This window comes from Jaculus jaculus, chromosome 13 (genome assembly GCF_020740685.1).
Source record: "Jaculus jaculus isolate mJacJac1 chromosome 13, mJacJac1.mat.Y.cur, whole genome shotgun sequence".
Lineage (NCBI taxonomy): Eukaryota > Metazoa > Chordata > Mammalia > Rodentia > Dipodidae > Jaculus > Jaculus jaculus.
Genome location: NC_059114.1, coordinates 23,896,760 through 23,914,050, shown reverse-complemented (window position 1 = coordinate 23,914,050; position 17,291 = coordinate 23,896,760). Strand labels below are relative to the sequence as shown.

Sequence of the window (17,291 nt, the reverse complement as noted above, 5' to 3'; positions counted from 1 at the left end):
TCAGCTCCAAATACAAACTTTATTACTATTACAAGGATGTTGAGAATTATAACAGTAAAATAATAAGGAAAGTAGGCTCTGAAACTTGGTTTTCTGAGCAAGCATGGGGGTGGGCCTCAGTACCGATAGTGGCAAGGCCCAACATGACCCTCAGTGGGTTAGGCAGCCCTTGAGTTTCCACATTAGAGGGCAGTGAAAATAACCAACACTGACCCTCAGGAACAGAAGGCAGTGATGCCCATTGCCAAAGAAGCAGCTTAAAATGGCCTCTAGTCCTTCTATTCCAGCTCAACTTGCTCCTAAAGTACTGTGACCAGCCTGAGTGCTTCATCAGAGTTTCTCCACACTAGGGGTCCAGAGACTGGAGTAGGCAGGGGCAGTGTATAGAGGAGGGCTAGGTACCCAAAAGTCCCAAGTTTGGGCCTTCAGAGAAAAAAGTATCATTTTACTGACAGTGACCATATTTAGGGAATTCTCTCTTCCTTTCACCAAGACCACAAAGCACCAAAGAGCAGTAGTGATGGTATGTCTTAAGGGTGGAACTGTTAGACTGATCGTAACTCCTACTTTACTGCTGCCCAACAGTGGCAGCTGAGTGAAACATTTCTCACCAGCCTCCCTGCTAGCCCTCCCTCAAACCCAAGATCCCACAAGCACAATCTCAAAGACACAAAACGACCATAACCTAGAAAAAATTCAAATCCAGAAAGTCTCTCTCCTGCCTAAAGAACAGCCCAAGATGTGGGTCCTGTACCATGGCAAGTGCTGCTATGCATAGAGGGTAGGAAACCATGAAAGGGACTCTGCAGACATCATTCATTACTCCTCCTCCTCCTCTTCTTCTGCATCCCCAGCTCCCTGTTGCTTTGAAGATTTTCCCTGTTGAATCACACAAACAAAAAGGTGTGATGCAGGCAGTGCAAGAACCCAAGATGCTGACCACACCTGGCTCCCACAGAAGCCTTCTCATCATAGCCAAAGGAACAGTCCCCTCAGCCACAACGATTCTGGCCCCAGCAAGTTGTGACCCATGCCCAAGTCCACCCTGAGTCAATCTAATACAAGCTGGATCCCAGGTTACCTTTGCATTTCTGCTGCGGTAGCTGGCAGCTGCAGAGGTGGCCCGTGAGCTCCTGCCATTTTCACTCCTACCACTAAAAGGAAAGGATTAGAAACCGGTTCCTGAGGCGCCCAAAGACTCAGAGGGAATGAAACACCTGATATCAGAACAAAGCTATGCACCAGCATACAAATATACCAACAAAACTTCATGGACAGCTAAAGAATGCTTTGGAAATCAGGTGACAATACCAGCAAAATCAGCATTTAAACAAGAAAAGAGCCAGGCATGGTGGTGCATACCTTTAATCCCAGCACTTGGGAGGCAGAGGCAGGAGGACTGCTATGCTGCTATGAGTTCGAGGCCACTCTGAGACTACAAAGTGAATTTCAGGTCAGCCTGGGCTAAAGTGAGACCCTACTTCAAAAAAAAAGAAAAGAGAAGACTATGTCCTCCCCCTTCCCGTGGACCTGTCTTACCCAGGCTGGACCCATGTGACCAGATTTTCTGCCCATATTCTCTTCAACTGCTGTCAAGCTCCACTCCCAGGCTACTGATTCTTACCTGGCTCCATATCTCCCTGCAGGCCCATGGGGGAAAGAGGGTGCAAGGTTTTCTGGATAGAGACTTCGAACTGTGTGAAGCACAGGAGCATGCCCACTGGTTGTGGGCCCATTCTGACCACCTCTACTCTGCCTCCGGGTGTCTTGGCTGTAGGAGTTATTGAGCTTCAGTACACGAGGAGGACTGGGCTGAAATCCAGATATGGGGCCTGATGGTGATCTGAATAGTCGGTCACAGGTAGTCACATTACTAATGGATCTGCTGGGAGGCACAGAGTAGGCAGATCCTTTAGCTGTTTCTTGTTTGATGTCATCCATGTAGCCAGAAGGCAGGTCTCCTGGGAAGAAAGAAGTAATGGTTTTAGGGGAAAGCCTACTCTTGCTTAATGCTGGATTAAAGGCACAAATGAAAAGGTTGTACATAGAGGACAAGTGCCCATTCCTAAAGGCTTTTGGAACCCAAAACCCTGAGAACCTGCTCCACACACAGATTACCTAAGTCATAAAATATGGTGCAAACAAACTTTGAAAAATAACTTCTAATTGGCTTTATAGTATAAGTTTCAAAAATTGCTTGCCTAGTCATAAGGCTTGTAACAAAAACAATAAAGTACACAAACAGGAGACTCAAAATTTGCTAAAACAAGACTATAAATGTGTCTCATAACTGTCCCTAGAGCCACTACCCTATTTTTTCTTTTTTTCTTTTTTAAATTTTTTTGGTCTTTCAAGATAGGGTTTCACTCTTGCCCAGGCTGACCTAGAATTCACTATGTAGTCTCAAAATGGCCTCGAACTCTTGGCGACCCTCCTACCTCTACCTTCCAAGTGCTGGGATTAAAGGTGTATGCAACCATGCCAGGCTCAATGTTTTCTGTTTTATTTGAGGTAAGGTCTTACTCTAGCCAAGGCTGAGCTGGAATTCACTCTGCAGTCCCAGGTTGGCCTCAAACTCACAGCAATCCTCCTCTCTCTGTATCCCTGGGATTAAAGGTGTGCATATCACATCTGGCTCCTATCAATCTTTTTTAAAATATATTTATTTATTTATTTATTAGAGAAAGAGAGACAGAGAGAGAATGAGCGTGCCACTGCAAATGAACTCCAGATGCATGTGCCACTTTGTGCATCTGGTTTACGTGGGACTTGGAGAATCTAACCTGGATCCTTAGACTTCATAGGCAAGCACCTTAATCACTAAGCCATCTCTTTAGCCCCTCAATCTTATACTTAGTACAGCTCAGTTTAATGTAGGACCACAATTAGCCTCAGCAGAGTTCCTCAAGAGACCCTAGTGGTGCACAATAACCCCCTTGTAGAGCAGCAGATAAGAAGTGGGAAGCCAGCCCCAGATGATACCCTGGTGTTTGACACGCCTCCTGGGCAGCTCTGGTGACATTTCTTGAGGCTGGGAATCCTGTCTAGGATTTCCCTCCATTCCACGGGTATTTGAAGTGGCTGGGCGTTGGTCACACTGGTCCTAAACAAGGAAAATCAAAATTAGTGCTTAGAACTGAGATTTCTGGGGAGAGGGAGAGGAGAGCAGCAGGCTGGAGAGATAGCAGTTAAAATGCTTGCCTGTAAAGCCTAAGGTCCCAAGTTCAATTTCCCAGTACCCAGATGCACATAATGACACATGCATGTGGAGTTCATTTACAGTAACTAATGGCCCTGGTTGGCCCACTCTCCCCCACCCCCGTCAAATAAATAACTAAAAATTAAGATTAATAAAAGTAAAAAAAGCATGGCTGGAGAGATGGCTTCGTGGTTAAGGTACTTGCTTGCAAAGCCTACTGGTCCAGAGGCAAATCCTTAGCACCTATGTAAAGCCAGACAGAAAAAAGCATCACAGACACCTGGTGTTCATTTGCAGTGGCAAGAGATCCTAGCACACCCATACACACATAAAAATAAAAACTTTAAATACATTTAAAGTTGGGCGTGGTGGTGCACACTTTTAATTCCAACACTCAGGAGGCAGAGGTAGGAGGACTGTGGTAAGTTTGAAACTCCATAGTGAATTTCAGGCCTGAGCTGGGTGAGACCCTATTTAAAAAAAAAAAAAAATCATTAAATATATTTATTTGGAAGTAGAGAAATAACCAGAGATAAAGGGACTCTTGTACCTACAAATGAACTCCAGATGCATGTGCCACTTTGTACATCTGGTTTTACTTGGGTACAAGGGATCTGAACCTGGGCCATCAGGCTTTGCAAGCAAGTACCTTAACCACGAAGCCATTTCTCCAGCCCCCAAAATGCTTAAAAGAAAAAAAAAAGCATAGAGCCCTGGTGTGATTCCGTCCTATGTGTCTTGTTTGAGGTGCAGTAGTTAGCTATTTCCATCTGTCTCCTGACACCCCAAGCATGCCACACCCCATGGAAGATTTGATGGACATGGACATGAGCCTGCTGAGGACTGAGAACTACCTTTTCAGTTGTGAACTAAAGGCTGACAAAGATTATCATTTTAAAGTGGATAATGATGAAAATGAGCACCAGTTATCATTAAGAATTGTCAGCTTAAAGGCCAGGGGTGGTGGTACATGCCTTTAATCCTAGTACTTGGGAGGCAGAAGTAGGAGGATCACCATGAGTTCAAGGCCACCCTGAGACTACATAATGAATTCCAGGTCAGCCTGGGCTAGAGCGAGACCCTACCTCAAAAAACAAAAACAAACAAACAAAAAAGAATGGCCAGTTTATGGGCTGGGACAAAAGAAGCACTGAACTGCACATTATTGAGGCAGAGGCAGCCCAATTAAAGTAACACTGGCAACTCTGAAAATGTAAAACCAACAGTTTCTCTTGGGGACTTTGGAATTATACTACCTGTGGTCTTAAGGTTGAAGCGTGACTCAGGGCCTGTGTGTATTAGTGGACAGCACTTAGTAGTTGTGGAGAAAGATGCAGAGTCAGAAGATGAAGAGGAGGAGGATGTAAAACAAGTATGTCGGAAAGTGATCTGCACCTGGAGGCAGTAACAAAATTCCAGAGAAAAAAAGTAAAACTTGCTGCTGATGAAGATGACGAAGCTGAAGAAAAAGCTCCAGTGAAGAAATCTATATGAGATATTCCAGCCAGGGCTGGAGAGATTTGCTCAGTGGTTAAGCGCTTGCCTGTGAAGCCTAAGGACCCCGGTTCGAGGCTCAATTCCCCAGGACCCACATTAGCCAGATGCACAAGGGAGCGCACGCATCTGGAGTTTGTTTGCAGTGGCTGGAAGCCCTGGTCCGCCCATTCTCTCTTTCGCTCTCTGCCTGCCTGCCTGCCCCTCCCTCCCTCTCCCTCTCTCTCTCTCAAATAAATTAAAAATAAAAATTAAAATAAAAAAGAGATATTCCAGCCAAAAATGCAAAAGATCAAACCAAAATATAAAAGACTCAAAACCTCAACACCAAGATCAAAAACCAAAAAACTTAAAACACCAAAGGACCTAGTTCTGTTGAAGACATTAAGCAAAAATGCAAGCACGTATAAGAAAAGGGTGCTTCTCCTCCCGAAGTAGAAGCCAAGTTCATCAATTCAGTGAAGAATTGCTTCCAGGTAACTGACCAGGAGGCTACTCAAGATCTCCGACAGTGGAGGAAGTCTCCTTACGAAAGTAGTTTAGGGACTGGAGCAATGGCTTAGCAGGTTAAGCACCTGCCTGTGAAGCCTAAGGACCCCGGTTCGAGGCTCCACTCCTAGGACCCACGTTAGCCAGATGCACAAGGGGGCGCACGCATCTGGAGTTCGTTTGCAGTGGCTGGAGGCCCTGGCGTGCCCATTCTCTCTCTCTGCCACTTTCTCTCTCTCTCTCAAATAAATAAATTAATTAAAAAAGTTAAAAAAAGAAGGAAAGTAGTTTAGGGCTGGAGGGATGGCATAGCAGTTAAGGCATTTGCCTGCAAAGCCAAAGGAACCAGGTTTGACTCCCCAGGACCCATGTTAGCCAGATGCACAAGGTGGTGCGTGTGTCTGGAGTTCGTCTGGAATGGCTGGAGGCCCTGGTGTGCCAATTTTCTCTCTCCCCCTCCCTTTCTCTTTTGGAAAAAATAAAATAAAATAAATATATACATATACATATATATATATATGTGTGTGTATGTATACACACACACACACACACACATATACATACATACACATACACACACATATATATAAAGTAGTTTAAACAGTTCCTTGAAATTTTCTGTCTTTGTTTCTGTAACAGTTGATATCTGGTTGTCTTTTTAATATGCAAAGTGAGAACTTTCTCTACCACATTTGATAAATGTTGTCCAAGTGCCATTGCCAAGAATATGTTGTCTAAAATGCGTGTTTAAGCCAGGCGTGGTGGGACGTCTTTAATCCCAGCACTTGGGAGGCAGAGGTAGGAGGATCACCAAAAGTTTGAGGCCACCCTGAGATTACATAGTAAATTCCAGATCAGCATGAGCTAGAGTGAGACCCTACCTCAAAAAAAAATAACAACAACATAAAATGGCTGATTTGTTTTTAAAGCTGGACTCCACCCTTTGCTTGGTTTTAAGTATGTATGTATATATATAAGTATATATACTAGTACTGGTCAGAAATGTAAATAGTGGAGAAACAAAAATACCCATGTGAAATAAACACAGTATTTTAATAAAGTTAGGAGAAAATGAAAAGGGGGGCTGGAGGGATGGCTTAGTGGTTAAGGTGTTTGCCTGCAAAGACAAAGGACCCAGGTTCGATTCCCTAGGACCCACATAAGCCAGATGCACAAGGTGGCACATGTGTCTGGAGTTTGTTTGCAGTGGCTGGAGGCCCTAGCACGCCCATTCTCTCACTGTCTCTCTCTCTCAAATAAATAATTAAAAAAAAAAAAAAAAAAACAAGGTGTTTGGGCCCTTTGCAGCCTGCAGGGTGCTCTGCACTGTGTGCCTGAGGACATTGGCTCTATCCAGGAGCTGTCTTCTTATTGTTTCACTTAGTTTTCTTCACACATTAGCTTTTCCATTTGTTTGATTTCCCCTGTCATTTACGTCATACAAGGCCTGGGTGCTTTTTGAGTGCTTGGTGTTTACATTGTCCTATGGGTCTTGAACTGTGAGCAGAAGCTATCCTAGAATCCCAGAACCTTTGAAATCCAGTGTCCTTTCAAGTCCTGGCAGGTTACCAAAGATTGGGGGGAGGGGGCGGTCCTGTATGGAACTTGGCCAACTGGGAGGATACTTCATTGCTAGTCCTGCAGCTGTTGGGAGGCTCAGCACAAGAAAGTGAGTCCCCAGGCCATAATGAAGGTAAAGACAGGTGGGGCTCAAACCTTGCTGTGTATCAAAGCTCTGTGGCTTCTAGGCAGTGGCTACAGGTCCTTTTCAAGCTTAGGCCTGTAGCATCCCAGTCCTGTTTTGGTCATGGCACCCTCCTGGAAAGATGGTCCAGAGCACTACTTTGTCCAGCAGGCCTGCACAGTCTTTCTTGGGAGTGTCTGCCCTCTCAGGTCTCACAGTGGCAGTGCTAGTTCCTTCCCAAGATGTTTAGTGTGATTTCATGTAATGTGTGAGAAATATCCTATGTAAACTTGTGAGCTTGGATGCAATGTGTCTTGTCATTAAACTCTGGAGAAAACTTAAAAAAAAAAACAAAACAGCATAGAGCTAGGCATGGTGACACATGCCTTTAATCCTAACACTTCCCAGCAGAAGTAGGAGGATCACAATGAGTGTCAGGTCACCCTGAGACTACACAGTGAATTCCAAGTCAGCCTAGACTAGAGCAAGACCCTACCTTGAAGAAAAAAAAATTGGACTGGAGGCCCGCTCCATAGGAAGAAATACATGCCTGGTACTGAAAATTAAAATCCTATGGTGGGGGAGGTCATGAGCTCTAGGAGTATAACACCTGCTGTTGTCTGGCTAAATGCATATATTATGCTTACCAAACTGCCCTCTAAGCACTTATCACATCACTTAGCACATCAGTTCATATATTAATGCTACTCTCACTTTTCATTAAAGAAGCTTCTATCTCTCTCTTCTCTTTTTTTTTTTTTGTTTTTTGTTTTTTGTGTTTTGAGGTAGGGTCATACTCTAGCTCAGGCTGACCTGGAATTCACTATGTAGTCTCAGAGTAGCCTCGAACTTACGGCGGTCCTCCTACCTTTGCTGGGATTAAAGGCATGTGCCAATATGCCCAGCTAGAGAAGCTTCTCTTTTCAGATGATGGTGACCAGTGGAATGACTCAAAAACCACCACAGTGCTGAGAAGAAATGACAGAGGGGTATTCCACACTGAAATATCTTTATCATATTTTTCAAGGCTCAGGATCAATTATGGGAAAGGAGGCAGAAAGAAGGAAGGCTAGGACTGCCTACAATGCAATCATTCAGACAGAAATTGGCTTCAATATCCATAGCTTTGCAGTGCCTAGCACAACCTTCTCAAGAACCTCATAATAGGATGAAAGATGACATTAAAATGAAAGAGAGGGCTGGAGAGGTACAAGCCTGCGAAGCCTAAGGGCCCAGGTTCAATTTTCCAGGTCCCACATAAGCCAGATACACATGGTGGCCCAGGCATGCCCATTCTCTCTTAGTCTCTCTCTCTGTCTCAAATAAATAAGTAAATATAAATCTTTTTTAAGAAAGCATTTAAAATACAAGACTAATGGAGAGAGGGAGGGGATCTGATGGAGTGTGGGTTTGTGAAGGGGAACGTGGGGTGGGGAATTACAGTTTATTGTAATTATGGAAGTTGTCAATAAAAAAAGTTTGGATGGGCTGGAGAGATGGCTTAGCAGTTAAGCGCTTGCCTGTGAAGCCTAAGGACCCCGGTTTGAGGCTCGATTCCCCAGGACCCACATTAGCCAGATGCACAAGGGGTTGTACGTATCTGGAGTTTGTTTGCATGGCTGGAGGCCCTGGCGCACCCATTCTTTCTCTGTATCTGCCTCTTTCTCTCTCTGTTGCTCGCAAATTAATAAAAAAAATAAAAATAAAAATAAAAATAAATTTAGGAAAAAAAAAAAGTTTGGTTAAGTAAATTCCTACCAGCTACATTATTGTCTTATTTTGATTTCTTACTTTTGCCATGTATTTTTAAAAATTATTTTTATTTTTATTTATTTATTTGAGTGCGACATACAGAGCGAGAAAGGCAGATAGAGAGAGAGAGAGAGAAGAGAATGAGCATGCCAAGGCCTCCAGCCACTGCAAACAAACTCCAGATGCATGTGCCCCCTTGTGCATCTAGCTAACATGGATCCTGAGAAATCAAGCCTCAAACTGGGGTCCTTAGGCTTCACAGGCAAGTGCTTAACCGCTAAGCCATCTCTCCAGCCCTTTGCCATGTATTTTTAGAAAGCCTTCATTGATATGCAAAGGACTGAACTTACCACACCTTCTTTAAAGGCTAGGTATAATGGAATGTAATATAATAAAGTTCATACATTTTATTACAAAAAAAAAAAATTTGGAAAGCTAGGCATGGTGGTGCACACCTTTAATCCCAGCACTTGAGAGGCAGAGGTAGGAGGAGCGCCACGATTTCAAGGTTACCCTGAGACTATACAGTGAATTCCAGATCAGTCTGGGATACAGTGAGACCCTACTTCAAAACACCAACTAAGCAACAAAAATCAGCATGGCTAGAAACCACATGTGGTAATCAGGATGGAATGCAATCTAGAGAATGAGAGGCACCCTTACCTCAGGAATCCAAAAGTTCACTAGAGGATCAGCATGGAGACCAGTGGAGGGGTCCTCCAGGGACTCACCTGATGATGAAACAGGACTTCTTCTTCTAGCTGTACCCCACAGAATTCACAAGGGATGATGATGCTAGCTTCCACAGGAGGTGAAGTGCTCAGGCCCATCAAAGAGTCTAACTGGTTACTTGTAGCCTGTTGTAGAATATTCTGGAAAATGACACCAGGATCCTCCATTCCTCTGATGGCAGAACTGCCAGTATTAAGTGAAGGTAAGGCACATGAAGGGTTGCAGCTTGTCTGTCATTCAAAACACAAAAGTTTTTTTTTTTTTTTTTTTTCCTTGTGCATCTGGTTTTACTTGGCTTGGGGAATTGAACTTGGGTCTTTTGGCTTTGCCAGCAAGTGCCTTAACTGCTAATCCATCTCTCTCTCCAGCCCCAAGAATCATTTTAGGTATGGTGTTTGTATATACATTAGTACCTGTGATAGTGAGTTATTTCTATCAATTTGGAAATATATATGATTTAAGGCAAGGTAAGGAAAACACAAAAGTTATTTTAAATATACTGTGTAATTTGTCTTTGGGGGTGGGATACTGAGACAGAGTCTTGCTCTGTAGCCCAGCCTGGTCTGGAAATGAAAACACAAAAGTATTTTTAAAACTCAAATATTGGGCTGGAGCAATGGCTTGGCAGTTAAATACTTGCCTATGAAGCCTAAGGACCCCAGTTCGAGGCTTGATTCCCCAGGACCCGCGTTAGCCAAATGCACAAGGGGACGCATGCATCTGGAGTTCGCAGTGGCTGGAGGCCCTGGCGCACCCATTCTCTCTCCCTCTCTCTATTTGCCTCTTTCTCTCTCTGTCACTCTCAAATAAATAAAAATTTAATTTTTTTTTAAAAACTCAAATATTGGCTGCAGATATTTCTCAGTGGTTAAGGCACTTGCCTGCAAAGCCTGACAACCCAAGTTCAATTCCCCAGTAACCCATGTAAAGCCAGATGCACATGCATCTATCTGGAGTTCATTTGCAGTTGCTGGAGGCCCTGGCGTACCCATTCTCTCCTCTCAAATAAACAAATAAAAATTTTATCTGGGCGTGGTGGCTCACGCCTTTAATCCCAGCACTCAGGAGGCAGAGGTAGGAGGATCGCCATGAGTTCAAGGCCACCCTGAGACTACAGAGTTAATTCCAGGTCAGCCTGGACCAGAGTGAGACCCTACCTCAAAAATTAAAAAATAAAAAATAAAATAAAATAAATTTTTTTTAACTCATATATTAGCCAGGCATGGTGGCATATGCCATTAATCCCAGCACTCAGGAGGCAGAGGTAGGAGAAGCACCATGAGTTCAAGGACACCCGGAGACTACATAGTGAATTCTAGGTCAGCTTTGGTTAGAGTGAGACCCTTGAAAAATGAAAAAAATAAAAATAAATAAAAGCAAAACAAGGAATTTAAAAAAAGAAAAAGAAAAAAACCTCAGATATTAAGGAAAAACTACATTTCAAAACAATTTTTAAATATCTTTTTAAATTTTTACTTATTTGAGAGAGAAAGAGAGAGAGAGAGAAATAGGAAGGTGGGGGGGAGAGAGAGAATTGGTATGCCAGGGCCTTTTGCCACTGCAAATGAACTCCACATGCATGTGTCCCCTGTGCATCTGGCTAACATTGGGTCCTGGAGAATCAAAACTGGGTCCTTTGGCTTTGCAGGCAAGCACCTTAACCACTAAGCCATCTCTCCTCAAAACAATTTTTATGCCAGGCGTGGTGGTGCATGCCTTTAATCCCAGAACTCGGGAGGCAGAGGTAGGAGGATTGCCGTGAGTTCTAGGCCACCCTGAGACTCCATAGTGAATTCCAGGTCAGCCCGGGCTAGAGTGAGATCCTACCTCAAAAAATCAAAAAAAACACAAAACAATTTTTATCCTCTGAGCTGCCTGATCACATGGGAACTTCCAGCTGTTGGTGAGTTTCCCCTTGGTTGGGCCTGGGCTTGGCTAGGCTCCACAAGGCCAGCAGAGGAGAGGCCCCTAGCCCTTACTCTCCATATGGGCTCTTTACCCCTCCAATCCCCACAAGGCAGGAGCATTTTAAACTTTCTTCTTTCTTTCTTTCCATGGTCTTCCCGGGACCTCCACATAAGACCTCTAGCCATGTGGATGCCTTTCCTTGGCTCAGTATTTCCCTCAATAAATAAACGTGTGCGTGCGTGCGTGCGTGCGTGCGTACATACATACATACATATATATATATATAATTATATGACATAAAAATATTTAGCTACACTTAATTTTGAGGACTACCAAAAAGGGTTAGGAGAATGCAGGTAAAATATCTACTTTTATACATTTCTAAGTTGCTGTTACTGATTATTCATTTTATTGAGAGAAAGAATGGACACATCAGGGCCTCCAGCTACTGCAAACGAACTCTAAGCTCATGTGCCACCCTGTGCATCTGGCTTACATGGATACTAGGGAATCAAACATGGGTCCTTAGGCTTTGCAGGCATGTACCTTAACTACTAAACCATCTTTCCAGCCCAGATTTTTTTTTTTTTTTTTTTTTTTTTTTTTGAGGAAGGTCTCAATCCCAGGCTGATCTCTCAGAGTAGCCTCACTCACAGCAATCCTCCTAACTCTGTTTTCCAAATGCTGGGATTAAAGATGTGTGCCATCACAGCTAGCTATTCTTTTTTTAATTTGTGTGTGTGTGTGTGTGTGTGTGTGTGTGGCATGTACCACTTTACGTCCACTCCTATAGATGGATGCTAGGAGAATGACCTCAGACCAACATGCTAAGCAAGTTAAGTGCTTTTTTTTTTTTCAAGGTAGGGTCATCTCACTCTAGCTCAGGCTGACCTGGAATTCATCTGTAGTCTCAGGGTGGCCTCGAACTCACAGCAATCCTCCTACCTTTGCCTCCCAAGTGCTGGGATAAAAGGTGCGCACCACCACGCCCGGCAAGTTAAATAAGTGCTTTTAACCGCTGAGCCATCTCTCCCTGATTATTCTTTTTAAATTAATTTTGAAAGATTCAAGGTTCTTCTCATTGCCATACAATAAAAGAAAGGCCCAAACTAACCTCTCTTTCTCTCTCTCTCTGTCTCTTTTTGAGACAAGGTCTGAGTCTGTAGAACAGGCCCCAGGGTGTTCAAAACTATGTAGGCAAGGCTGGCCTTAAACTCATGGCAATCTGACTGCTTCTAAGTGCTGGGATTACAGTATGCACTCCCGCACCCAGTTCCCAATTATTATTTTTTAAATATTTTAGTTTTATTTATTTATTTATTTGACAGAGAGAGAGAGGAAGAGGGAGAGAGAATAGGCACACAAACGAACTCCAGATGCATGTGCCACCATGTGCATCTGGCTTATGTGGGTCCTGGAGAAGTAAATCTGGGTCCTTTGGCTTTGCTGACAAGTGCCTTAACTGTTAAGCCATCTCTCCAGCCCCAAAATATTCTTTATTATCATTGTTAATGGACTTTAGCTATTCCCATGCCAAACACTAGATGTGTACAAAAAGTATATTGGAGCTGGGCATGGTGGCATACACCTTTAATCCCAGTACTTGGGAGGCAGAGGTAGGAGGATTGCTATAAGTTTGAGGCCACCCTGAAACCAGAGTGAATTCCAGGTCAGCATGAGCTATATCGAGACCCTACCTCAAAAAAATAAAATAAGTAGCAGAGGCCAGTAAGTTAAAAAGGAGATATAAAGGGAAGAGAAAAAGGAAGGGAGAAGGGTACTTAATAGGTTGGTATCATATATATGTAAGTACAGTGATTGAGATGGGGAGGTAATATGATGGAGAATGGAATTTCAAAGGGGAAAGTGGGGGGGGGGCAGGGAATTACCATGGGATTTTTTTTTATAATTATGGAAAATGCTAATAAAAATTAAAAAAAAAAAGAAAATAAGTAGCAGAGGCCAGTAAGTTAAAAAGGAGATATAAAGGGAAGAGAAAGGAAGGGAAGAGGGTACTTAATATGTTGGTATTGTATATATGTAAGTACAATGATTGAGATGGGGAGGTAATATGATGGAGAATGGAATTTCAAAGGAGAAAGTGTGGGTAGGGGGGAGGGAGGGTATTACCATGGGATATTTTTATAATCATGGAAAATGTTAATAAAAATTGTGAAAAGAAAGCCGGGCGTGGTGGCGCACGCCTTTAATCCCAGTACTCAGGAGGCAGAGGTAGGAGGATCGCCATGAGTTCAAGGCCACCCTGAGACTACATAGTTAATTCCAGGTCAGCCTGGGCTAGAGTGAGACCCTACCTCGAAAAACCAAAAAAAAAAAAAAATTGTGAAAAGGAAAATAAATAAATTTTAAAAATAAACATAAAACAAATAAACAAAAATAAAAAGGTGTATGAAAGTGAATTCTTCCATGAATGAAAGGCATGCCCCATCACCCAGAGCACTGGGATGACTTAGTGGTCTTGGAAATTCTGGACTAGACCAAACCAAATCAAACCCAGGAAATGCTGAGGAAAAAAAATAGGTCTCTAACTGGGTATAGTGGCAGGATGCCCATAGACCCAGCTACCTGGGAAGCTGAGAAAAGAGATAATTTGAATCCAGGAGTTCAAGAAAGAATTCCATATCCACATGTCAGCCCTGACTATGGTAAAAAGCACAGCTGCCACTCCTACCACCCGCACTGTATTGAATGTTTGCTTGAGACCTCATGCAACTTCTAACACTATCTATGGCCTGCTCACATTCATGTTGGAAACCACAGGTGAGTCTCACCATACCTGATGGTCGATCAACAGTTCCTCTGGGTAGAGCTCCTCACAAAATTCACAAGGCAACATGGTCTCATCCACTGCACCTGAGTATTAGTCCACATGGTTAGACTTGACATGAACAAACAACTGTATTTCAACCTTTATGGTATTTTATGTGATGGTAAGACTGGGCTGGGGAGATGGCTCTGTGATTAAGGTGCTGACCTGCAAAGCCTAATGACCCAGGTTCAATTCCCCAGTACCCACATAAAGCTGCACAAAGTGGCCAATGCATCTGGAGTTTGTCTGCAGCGACTGGAGATCCTGGCACACCTATTCTCTCTCCACACATCCCCATTCACTGCTTGCAAATAAATAAAAATACGTTTTTAAAAAGTTAATCCATCCAGGCGTGGTGGTGCACACCTTTAATCCCAGCACTCGGGAGGCAGAGGTAGGAGGATCACCATGAGTTCAAGGCCACCCTGAGACTACATAGTGAATTCCAGGTCAGCCTGGACTAGAGTGAAACCCTACCTAGAAAAAAAAAAAAAGTTAATCCGAGCATGGTGGCACATGCCTTTAATCCCAGCACTCAGGAGGCAGAAGTAAGGAGGATCACCGTGAATTCATACACACATATAAAATCATTTGTAAGCAGAGAGAGAGAATGAAAACAGACAGAGAGAATGGGCATGCCAGAGCCTCCAGCCACTGCAAAGGACCTGCAGACATGTGCCACTTTGTGCATCTGGCTTTATGTGAGTACTAGGGAATTTAATTCAGGTTGTTAGGCTTTGCAGGCAAGTGCCTTAACCACTGAGCCATTTCTCTAGCCCTAAAATGCATTTTAAATTCAAGATTCCAGGCTGGAAGCTGGGCATGGTGGTGTATGCCTTTAACCCCAGCACTCAGGAGGCAGAAGGAAGGAGGATCACCATGAGTTCAAGGCCAACCTGAGACCACATAGTTAATTCCAGGTCAGCCTGGGCCAGAGTGAGACCCTACTTCAGAAAAAAAAAAGATTCCAGACTAGAGAAATGGCTCATGGGTTAAGGCATTGGCCTGAGAATCCAGGTTCAATTCTCCAGTACCCATGTAAGCCAGATGCAGAAGGTGGCGCATGAATCCGGTGTTTGTTTGCAGGGGCTAGAGGCCCTGGTATGCCCATTCTCTACTGGCCAATCTCTCTATCCTTTCCTCTCTCAAATAAATATATGAAATATATTTTTTAAAAATTAAATTCAAGGCCAGGAACGGTGGCACACAACTTTAATCCCAGCAGTCAGGAGGCAGAGGTAGGAGGGTTGCCATGAGTCTGAGGCCACCCTGAGACTACATAGTGAATTTCAGGTTAGCCTGAGCTACAGTGAAACCCTACCTCGAACCCACTCCCCCGACCCCGCCACCAAAAAAAAATTAAATTCAAGATTCTCAAACAAATAAACAAAAGGGAAGGTGAACAGAAAGAGTAAGGAAACTGGGCTGGAGAGATGGCCTAGCAATTAAGGCACTTGCCTGCAAAGCCAAAGGACCTCGATTCAATTCTCCAGGATACACGTAAACCACATTCACAAGGTGGCACATGCATCTGGAGTTCGTTTGCAGTGGCTGGAAGCCCTAGTGCGCCCAGTCTCTTGCTCACTCTCGTGCACTCTCTCTCTCAAATAAATAAATAAATAAAATATTTAAAAAAAAATAAAGAAAGAGTAAGGAAACTGCCTAACTAGGTCTTAGCTCTAAAAGGAAGATAGAAAAGTCTCTGCTAAGTCAAAAGGATCAGAATTCCTTTTAAAAAATAAGTTTGCCAGGTATAATGGCGCACACCTTTAATCCCAGTACTAGGGAGGCAGAGGATCACTGTGAATTCAAAGTCAGCCTAGGACTACAGAGTAAGTTCCAGGTCAGCACGGGCTAGAGTGAGACCCTACCTCAAAAAAAAGAAGGGAGGGCTGGAGAGATGGCTTAGCGGTTAAGTGCTTGCCTGTGAAGCCTAAGGACCCCGGTTCGAGGCTCGATTCCCCAGGTCCCACGTTAGCCAGATGCACAAGGGGGCGCAGGCGTCTGGAGTTCGTTTGCAGAGGCTGGAAGCCCTGGCACGCCCATTCTCTCTCTCCCTCTATCTGTCTTTCTCTCTGTGTCTGTCGCTCTCAAATAAATAAATAAAAAATGAACAAAAAATATTTAAAAAAAAAAAAAAAAGAAGGGAGGGAAGAGAAGGAGGAAAATAGATTGGGGCTGGAGAGATGGCTCAGATTTAATTTGTAGTGGTAAACTGAATTTGTTAGAGACCCTGGTATATCCATCCTCCCCCCTCCACCCCATGTATGTGTGTGTGTGTCTCTCTCTCTCTCTTTGCTTGCAAATACGTAAGTAAAAATATTTTGAAAAATAAGAATTCGGCTAGAGAGATGGCTTAGTGGTTAAGGCACTTGCCTGCAAAGCATAAGGACCATGTTTGATTCCCCAAGTCCCACATAAGCCAGGCGCACAAGGTGAGGCAAGCACAAGGTCACGCATATGCACAAGGTGGTGCACATGTATAGAGTCTGACTGCTGTGGCTGGAGGCCCTGAAGCACCAATTTGCTCTGACATGCTCTTTCTCATAAACAAAATACTTAGAATAAAATAAATTCAAGGGAAATATATGTAAGGGTCAATATGGAGAAACATTAAATTGATTAATATAGATGAAGGGTATATGGATACTCTACTACTGTGATAAATATTTTGTTGTTGTTGTTGCTGTGTTTTGTTTCTCAGAGTCTCACTCTAACCCAGGCTGGTCTGAAATTCATTATGTGGTCTCAAGGTGGCCTTGAACTCATGGCAATCCTCCTACCTCTGCCTCCCAAGCTGGGATTAAAGGCGTACACCATTATGCCGAGCTCTAATAATTTTTTTGTTGTTGTTGTTTTTCGAGGTAGGGTCTCACTCTAGCTCAGGCTGACCTGCAATTCACCATGTAGTCTCAGGGTGGTCTCGAACTCACAGCAATCCTCCTACCTCTGCCTCCCAAGTGCTGGGATTAAGGTATGAACCACCACGCCCAGCTCAACCCTTAATAAATTTATAAAATATTTTATTTAGGGCTGGAGAGATGGCTTAGAGGTTAAGGCATTTGCCTGGAAAGTCAAAGAACCCACATAAGCCAGATGCACAAGGGGGGGCATGCATCTGGAGTTCATTTGCAGCGGCTGGAGGCCCTGGCGATCCCATTCTCTCTCTCTCAAATAAATAAATAAAAATAAAGTTAAAAATT

At 43.6% G+C, this 17,291-nt stretch overlaps 1 protein-coding gene and 1 pseudogene across 2 annotated transcripts in view; one reads left to right on the top strand and one right to left on the bottom strand.

Annotated features, from left to right (window-relative positions):
• Trafd1 (TRAF-type zinc finger domain containing 1) overlaps positions 1–17,291 on the bottom strand; it is a 41,405-nt gene continuing 24,114 nt past the window's right edge. For both annotated transcript variants that reach the window (XM_045132910.1, XM_045132912.1), the window contains 6 exons: positions 14,056–14,132; positions 9,350–9,580; positions 2,983–3,103; positions 1,625–1,961; positions 1,082–1,154; positions 1–879 (listed from right to left, as the gene is read on the bottom strand). In XM_045132910.1, the coding sequence (XP_044988845.1) occupies positions 820–879; positions 1,082–1,154; positions 1,625–1,961; positions 2,983–3,103; positions 9,350–9,580; positions 14,056–14,132 (899 nt within the window). In that variant the 3' untranslated portion in view covers positions 1–819. The remainder of the gene's footprint in view (positions 880–1,081; positions 1,155–1,624; positions 1,962–2,982; positions 3,104–9,349; positions 9,581–14,055; positions 14,133–17,291) is intronic.
• Positions 4,003–5,231, top strand: LOC123454210 (annotated as a pseudogene).